Source organism: Salmo salar, chromosome 23, assembly GCF_965601325.2.
Source record: "Salmo salar chromosome 23, fSalSal1, whole genome shotgun sequence".
NCBI classification, from domain to species: domain Eukaryota; kingdom Metazoa; phylum Chordata; class Actinopteri; order Salmoniformes; family Salmonidae; genus Salmo; species Salmo salar.
Genome location: NC_138313.1, coordinates 24,509,057 through 24,517,500, shown reverse-complemented (window position 1 = coordinate 24,517,500; position 8,444 = coordinate 24,509,057). Strand labels below are relative to the sequence as shown.

General features: G+C 43.8%; 1 protein-coding gene across 5 annotated transcripts in view; it reads left to right on the top strand.

Moving 5' to 3' along the window:
• LOC106584283 (ras-specific guanine nucleotide-releasing factor RalGPS2) overlaps positions 1–6,021 on the top strand; it is a 153,201-nt gene extending 147,180 nt beyond the window's left edge. For all 5 annotated transcript variants that reach the window (XM_014169354.3, XM_014169351.3, XM_045706123.2 and 2 more), the window contains 3 exons: positions 179–284; positions 1,999–2,090; positions 2,170–6,021. In XM_014169354.3, coding sequence (XP_014024829.1) covers positions 179–284; positions 1,999–2,090; positions 2,170–2,199 — 228 coding nt within the window. In that variant the 3' untranslated portion in view covers positions 2,200–6,021. The remainder of the gene's footprint in view (positions 1–178; positions 285–1,998; positions 2,091–2,169) is intronic.
• The last annotated feature ends 2,423 nt before the right edge of the window (positions 6,022–8,444 follow it).

Here is an 8,444-nt window from a genome sequence, read left to right as displayed (position 1 = left end):
TCCCGGGAATCAAACCCATTATGACGACGTTGCAAGAGCCATGCTGTACCAACTGAGCTCCAGTTGCTAGCTGTCTTAGATTTCAGAAAGTATGCTTGTATACAACGATATGAATCCAAAATCATTTCTAAATGTGGCCCCCTCCCACCTCTCTCGCTTTCTCTCCATCTCCCTTCAGTTCAAGTCGTCTAGCAGTAAGAGTGTGTGTGTTGTGGGGTTAATGGCCATCATGTCAGACGACCCTGAACATCCCAACGTCTTCCTGCTCACAGACTCGGAACACGGTGAGACTACCTGTAAATCAATCAATCACCCACAGCCAGGAGTGTTCAGCCAAACTACACTTATCTCCTCAGATGGTCTGTATGTTCCTAGTTTAAAACGCCAACACACCCCATAACTGTCTCACACACTCACATGCAATCACACACATATGCAATCACACACACACACAGTGCTCTATTTTAACAAACACAATAGCAAATATAAGCGCTGGTGGTAGCACTATAGGTTCAGGGGGTGTCTGAAATATTTTTGCTATTTTCACAACCAGAATTATGGGCGCAATATCTGGCGGTGGCGCGAAAAGGCTGGGTTTTGGTGAATAAACAAGTTGGTGTGGAGACTTGACTCCTCACTGGCCAAACAGAATGTGCTCCATAGCTAAATACACTCAGTGGCCAGGTTTATTAGTTACACCCATCTAGTACCAGGTCGGATCCCCCTTTTTTTCTCCAGAACAGCCTGAATTGTTCGAGGCATGGAAACGTTTCTCAATTGGTTGCTCAAGTAGGGATTCATATTTTCCCAGTATTTTACAAATGTTCTATCCCGAGAACCACTTTTCTCCCGAGTAACCCGGTATTTCCCGCCTAAACCAGAAGTGTCATTCAAAAGCATATAAACCATATCAATATGTCCAGATTTGATTAGAGCTTTGATCGGCATAAAAATTCAAGCCGGATGGTACCTGAACCTGATCAACCATACATTAAATACATTTTATGATCCCAAATTATAGGCGAGCAAATGTGATTTCATTTAGAAATATAATGGCGGTCGATTTTCCATTTTAATAATTCGTAGGCTGATGCATATGTATTAGCACAACCCCCTCTTTCCACAGTGCCACGTTGAAAGTCACTGAGCTCTTCAGTACGGGCTATTCTACTGCCAATGTTTTTCTATGGAGATTGCATGACAGTGTGCTCGATTTTATACACCATTCAAGGGTTTCTCTTTATTTGTAGTATTTTCTTCATTGTAGAATAATAGTGAAGACATCAAAACTATGAAATAACACATATGGAATCATGTCGTAACCAAAAAAGTATTTAGAGAATGCAAGAGTGTGCAAAGCTGTCATCAAGGCAGTGTGGCTACTTTGAAGAATCTCAAATATAAAATATATTGATTTGTTTAACACTTTTTTGGTTACGACATGATTCCACGTATTATTTCATAGTTTTGATGTCTTCACTATTATTCTACAATGTAGAAAATACTAAAAATAAAGAGAGACCCTTGAATGAGTAGGTGTGTGCAAACCTTTGACTGGTAATGTAAATAAAAAAAAATGGGAATGTCTGACTTTTGCTGCTTGTAATATTTTAATAAAACTTTGCTGATTAGGCTCCTTTGTGCATCTCTGTGTGAGCCTCCTCTGGCAAATCAATGCCCTAACTAATGACTCTACCAGCTTTTTGTCGGTATTACATATCCCTACACACAGATGGACACACACAGGTTTCTGTCTGTCTGACCCAGCAGTAACCCTGTCTGCTATGTGGCCTGTCATTTCTGACGTCTCTGTATTTCTCTCTCTACACACACGCACGCACACAGTCTCTGTTCTCATATGTTCTGCATTGCGGCAGCTTCCTGCTGTACACAGACGGGGATGGGAGAGTCGAGTAGTGTAACTGTACACGACTGGGCTGAATCCCAGTTTTATGCTACAGGGACATCTTGTGATGGTGTGTCTCTTGTGTTTCCTAGGTAACACCTATAAATACCAGGCAGGGAACAAAATGAATGCCCTTCTGTGGTTCAAACACCTCAGTGCTGCCTGCCAGAGCAACAGACAACAGGTAACACACACACACTCTCACACTCTCACATCCATACCCACACCAACCTGCTCTCATGCCTTTTTCTCTCTCTCTCCAGGTCCCAGCCAATCTGATGTCCTTTGAATGAGTGCTGCTGTAGAGAACGGAGCGATAGAGCTAAAATAGAGGGCTAGTGACTCAGCACCAGGAGCTTTCACTGCCATGACCCCTAAACTATAACCCTAGACCCCAGCCCCACTGGAGCCCCACCTGCCACCACTGCCTTAACCTAAGGAGCCGTGTGGTGTGTGTGTGTGTGTGTGTGTGTGTGTGTGTGTGTGTGTTGAAGCAGTGGTTATTATGGTTGCATAGACTACTGAATGAAGACCCAAACCACTTCTTCTCTCTCGTTCTCTCACTCTGTTGTTTTTGCCTGTGGAACTATGGGATGTCTCCTCTCCTCTTTCTTGGATGCTTCTTAAGGATGGATGGACATGATTTATCCTTGTTTTCCCTCACTCCCTCTCTTCTTGACATACTGTGCTCTGGTGGAAGACAGACTCTGCCCTTTCTAGGGCTGGACTCACACACACAAACAATACTGGACTAACCCAAAGGAATGGGATTTCAAACACACTTTTCTTTATCACACTTTGGTTCACAAACTCCCACACACACACAACACTCCGATGGTCTCTTCACACTTGAGTTGGGCTCACAAAACGGACACTTTTTACACACATTCACTCCCCCCTTCTGAGAGTGTGTGTGATTGGCCTGTGTGATTGGCCTGTGTGATTGGCCTGTGTGATTGCAGCATTGTGAACATTAAGGGCTCTGATTCTCAAATCTATTCCAGCAGAAACCACTCCCACACACGTGTCCTGAATGTATCCTACTGTTTTATATTCCAGAGCCTCTCCTCGCCGTATGTGTGTGTGTGTTGGGGGGGGGCACACTATATATGGTAAGTCACATCACGGGAATGATAAACCCAGACTCTAAGCTTTCCTCTATTCCACCTTTATGGACCCAGTTATATTGCTCTTATAAACAGGCTTTATATGTTGTTCTCTCTGGACCGCTGTCTGCTCTGTCCACATGTTAAAGCTTGAGATTCACCAGAACACACGCGTGTACACACAATAACACTAAAGACTTGAAAGCTGTGAAAAAGTGAACGATGGAATGTTAACCCCAGAAAAATCAATATCTCCACTTCCTTTTTTTGTTATTGCTTGAACATAAGAGGGAGCTACAGGTCCTGACCTGATCTGCTTTACACATCTGAGTGTGTTTTATATACACACACACACACACACACACACACACACACACACACACACACACACACACACACACACACACAAAGCTATCGGGAGCCATTCAGAATCCATTTGAATGATTGTTTTTGTTGGTTAGTGTTTTCTGTTACCTTGGTGGTGTTGTGATGGACGTATCAGCAGTATTACCCTGTAGATGACTTGCACATGTCTAGCTTATTTTAATTGTCTTTTACATTTCATTTCTGGCCTCTTCCCTTTTTCTTATTTTTTATTTTTTTGAACATGTTGTCCCTTTACGTGTTTTTGATTTTATTTGTGTAGTGTTTGTTTTCTCACCTATGAGTTTGTCACATAGGGTTACGGTACAGATCTACTGCTCTATTGCCTAGTCCCATGTCGTCCTCTAAACCCATCGCCTGGTCACTACTCATGGCATCTTCAATTAAAGCTATGGATAGGTGTAAGCAAGTTGTTGGTGACTCCACCTCATCCTCCAATTGGCTGAGAGAAACTTCCTCCATATTGCTTACACCTATCCAGTCCTGTCAGATCTGTGAACAGTTAAGGAGTACGAGCTAACCATTTGAAGTGGACCCAGCCAGAGTGTGTATGGTTTGGGACTCAACCCTGAGTGTGTGCCAATGTACCAAACACACATTTTTATTCAGATTTTGGAGAAAGTGTTACAATTAGAACAAATTTACTGAATACGTTCTTGGGAAAGGAGAAAGGATGGTGTGGTCACATTCTCCTACTACTCTCAGAAAGGACTTAAACCACTAGTAGAGTGTTATCTTGCGTTCTCCTGACTGTTTCCATCTCAACCTGACAGTTAGGTTAGGTCCTGACTTGTAACAATGGTTTACATCTCCCATATGTTCATATGTTTGTATATTTTCCATGTCTATTGTTTACATAGAGGTCCAGCAAGTTAGCATCACATTCCTCACCTCAAACTGACACTATGTACTCTAGGAGCAAGAGACTCCAACTCCCATGGGCCGGTGCGGCAACAGTTGTCTGTTATGTCCTGTAGAGGCTAAGCTAATGGGAGAGGGTAGAACTTATCCATAACCATTGATACAGGGTCAGATATGTATTCACCCCCTAATGGTTAAGATTGGGGTTGGTGTAATCTGATCCCAGATCTGTTGTTTAGGGCAACTTCTACGTATTCCATTTCAGGCTCATTTCCCATCTGCTCCTCAGCTCCCAGCAGTTATCCCACACACAGCTACAGATCCATTAATAGCAAGACTCCAGCAGGGCTATGTCATACATCGACTAGGAGATGAGGAGGCCAGAGAAAGAAAGGAATGAGAGGGGTAGTGTTACAGTGATACAAAAGGACAAGAGAGGAAGGTAGTACAACAGTATGAGTGTGTAAGAACTATTTTTGTTTACCTGCTAGAAAGCATTAGACGGACAGAGCCTCATGGCTGCCATTTCTTCACTGTTGAGCAGTGGGTAAATCTGTATAGAATGTGGTATAGCATATTCTGTGTGGAGTGTGATTGAACAAGGAAGGATATAGTAGAAATAGAGGGGTGAATGGAACTCTGATACAACACGAGCTGTACAGAGAAGCAGGCAGACTGACGCTCCCCACAGAAGACCAGCAGAGGAGAAAGTAGGTCTTTCTCTCTGTTTTCCTTCTTTTTTTCCTCTCACAGACCTCTCCTTCACATCTCTCTCCCTTGGACATAGAGGGCTTCAATGCAAGCTGAAGAGAGCGGCAGATTAAATGGCAGACAGGAATGCTCCCATGTTACAGTGTAGTGTCAAACAGTACTGAAGTGAGGGATGTGGATGCCTATAGGGAAAGGGTTAGGAGTGTGAGTTTTTACAATCTGTTATGGTGGGCTTTTTGTTTCTGAGAAATATCAATGTCAAAATGGTTTGTTTCCACAGTTTGGGTCCAAGCACAAATACACAACCAGCTGTGTATTATTTACTGTCTAGAGTAAAGTTTATTTTTGGATTTGTCTGCAGCGTTAATTATTTTTTTCCTGCGAAATCCTTTAACAGTTCAGCTGAGATGACTGGGTGGTGTGTGGTTAACATGAGAGGGGGGGGTGTAGTGGTGTTACGTGTGCTGTAGGGATGGAGAAGTTGCCCGCAGCTCAAGGGTCAGCTTAATTCCCTTTAAATCCAAACTTTAACCATTAGGGGAAAATGTAAAACTGACCTTAGATCAGTTTCTAGAAGAGACATCTACCTACTCTATATGGCTCAGTTTGAGAGTGATGTTTGATGTGTTGACGACGTCACTTAGCTTTGTCCATGTCCCATGACCTGTGGGGTGTGTCCATGTGCTATCCCTCTACCTCCTGTACTCCAACCCCAAGTGAGGACCCACCCATGTTACGTGACCCGGGTTTGAACTATGACCTCTGAATTGAGTGATGTGACCTGAGTCTCAGCCAGATAACCAATAAACACACTGCCCTTTTTATACTCTGCCCCTCGGTTCACTTTCATTTATATAAACATGGTTTCAGCTAAATGTGGTGTATGTGTGCCGGGCCAGGAGTTTCTACTTACCACAACCTGTTAAATGTCCTGGACAGGGCATGTGGTTAGGAAAAATGTGTATGTGCGTGCTTAAACTAGTGTTAATACACTTTAGGTATGGATTGATCTGTAATCTTCCTACTGAAATAAAACCTACTTGAATTGTTGAACTGGTGTAATGGTTTTTCAATTGACGGTCTTCAAATAAACCCAACAATTTAACTCAAATTGTACTCCCAATCTCTGACTTTTCTTGTAAACCTAGTTAGTCATTTCATGCTTTTTAGAGGGAAATGAGTGGCAACAGTATTTCTATTCAACCCTGGGCAATCTTTGTGTTGTGTAGGACACTGGAAATCCCAGGCAGAGGCTGCATCTCAATCTAAAGTGGCGTTCTTTCCTTATTTTCTCTCAACACGGATCTGAAAACACAAGACTAGTGAAAGCAATATGGCATACTGGGAAAATGACTTTTACCTGTCCAGTTCTTCTTTCACTTAGACTATTGGGATGCAGCTTTTGCCTGGAGAGGCTAATGTAGACTTGACATGAAGCAGAGGAGGGCATTTTAGATTGGCATGCAGCTGTGGATTCCACAGTGTTGACCTACTGAGAGCAGATGTGTGCAGCTGGACTGGGAGGGGGCTGGTTGGGTGTGTTGGTGCTCAGCAGGAACTGTGTGTGACCCTAGAAGCCCCCTTACACTTGGTCAGAGCGGGCTATGAAGAAATGCTGTGTGCTGGCATTGATTGGGCCATCGATGTCTTTGCTGTATTCCGTGTGTGTGTGTGTGGGAAAAGTGGCTGTTTAGTAACCCCAGCGGAACTTAACTAGCTGCAGTGATTAAGACAAGTCTATGATGGTGACTCTATACACAAACCCACACCAGGATACCTCTGTTTGGGATGTAGTTTTACACACACACAAGATCCATATGCTGTAGTAGTTAACCCACCACACACAGCACGTACTGTATATCTAAGATGGGGCCGGAGAGGAAGGCAGACGTTTTACGTGTCCCCAACCTATTGTTTTTTTGTTAAGTTAAACGCAAATAAACTTTTGTAGATAATGTTGCCGCTACCGTCTCTTATGACTGAAAAAAAACTTCTAGACATCAGGACTAGCAGAATCCTTTTCCTTTCACGACGGACGAGCCCGACGAAGGATTTACTGCTTTCTCGGGAACAGGCCCGGATCCCCGCGATTTGCGTGAAGAGGCGGAGAAAAAGGGGCCGAAGGGGAGGCTGCCTTCTGAGAATTCGCAGGCGATAGGAAAAAAAAACCACTTCCCTCCATTCTGCTAGCAAATGTGCAATATTTGGACAATAAAATCGACGAGCTACGCGTAAGATTAAACTACCAACGGGACATTAAAAACTAACATCTTAGGCTTCACGGAGTCTGAACGATGACACTATCAACATACAGCTGGCTGGTTACACGCTGCACCGGCAGGATAGAACAGCAGCGTCTGGTAAGACAAGGGGCGGCAGACTATATTTTTGTAAATAACAGCTGGTGCATAAAAGCTAAGGAAGTCTCAAGGTTTTCCTCACCTGAGGTAGTGTGGTCTACAGCTTATCATGAGATAAACTCTCTAGGTAGATAGAGAATCTGTACTTTTCGTAGCTGTTTACATACCACCACAGTTAAGCTGGCACCAAGAAAGCATTGAATGAGTTGTATTCTGCCATAAGCAAACAAGAAAACACTCACCCAGAGGTGGTGCTCCTAGTGGCCGGGGACTGTAATGCAGGGAAACTTAAATCCGTTTTACCAAATTTCTATTAGCAAGTTAAATGTGCAACCAGAGGAAAAAGAAACTCGACCACCTATACACCACACACAGAGACGCATACAAAGCTCACCCTCCATTTGGCAAATCTGACCATAATTCTATCCTCCTGATTCCTGCTTACAAGCAAAAATGAAAGCAGGAAAGACCAGTGACTAGATCAATAAAAAAAGTGGTCAGATGAAGCAGATGCTAAGCTACAGGACTGTTTTGATAGCACGGACTGGAATATGTTCCGGGATTCCTCCGACGGTATTGAGAAGTACGTCATATCAACAAGTGCATCGATGACGTCTCCACAGTGACCATACAAACATACCCAAACCAGAAACCAAGGATTACAGGCAGCATCCACACTGAGCTAAAGGATAGAACTGCTGCTTTCAAGGAGCGGGACTCTAACCTGGAAGCTTATAAGAAATCCCGCTATGCCCTCCGACGAACCATCAAACAGGCAAAGGGTCAATACAGGACTAAGATCGAATCGTACTACGCCGGCTCTGACGCTCGTCGAATGTGTCAGGGCTTGCAAACCGTTAGACTACAAAGGGAAGCACAGCCGAGAGCTGCCCAGTAACACGAGTTAAATGACTTCTATGCTCGCTTCGAGGCAAATAACACTGAAACATGCATGAGAGCACCAGCTGTTCCGGAAGACTGTGATCACGCTCTCCGCAGCCGATGTGAGTAAGACCTTTAAACAGGTCAACATTCACAAGGCCGCAGGGCCAGACGGATTACAGGCAAGTATCTTCACTGACATTTTCAACCTCTCCCTGTCCGAGTCTGTAATAC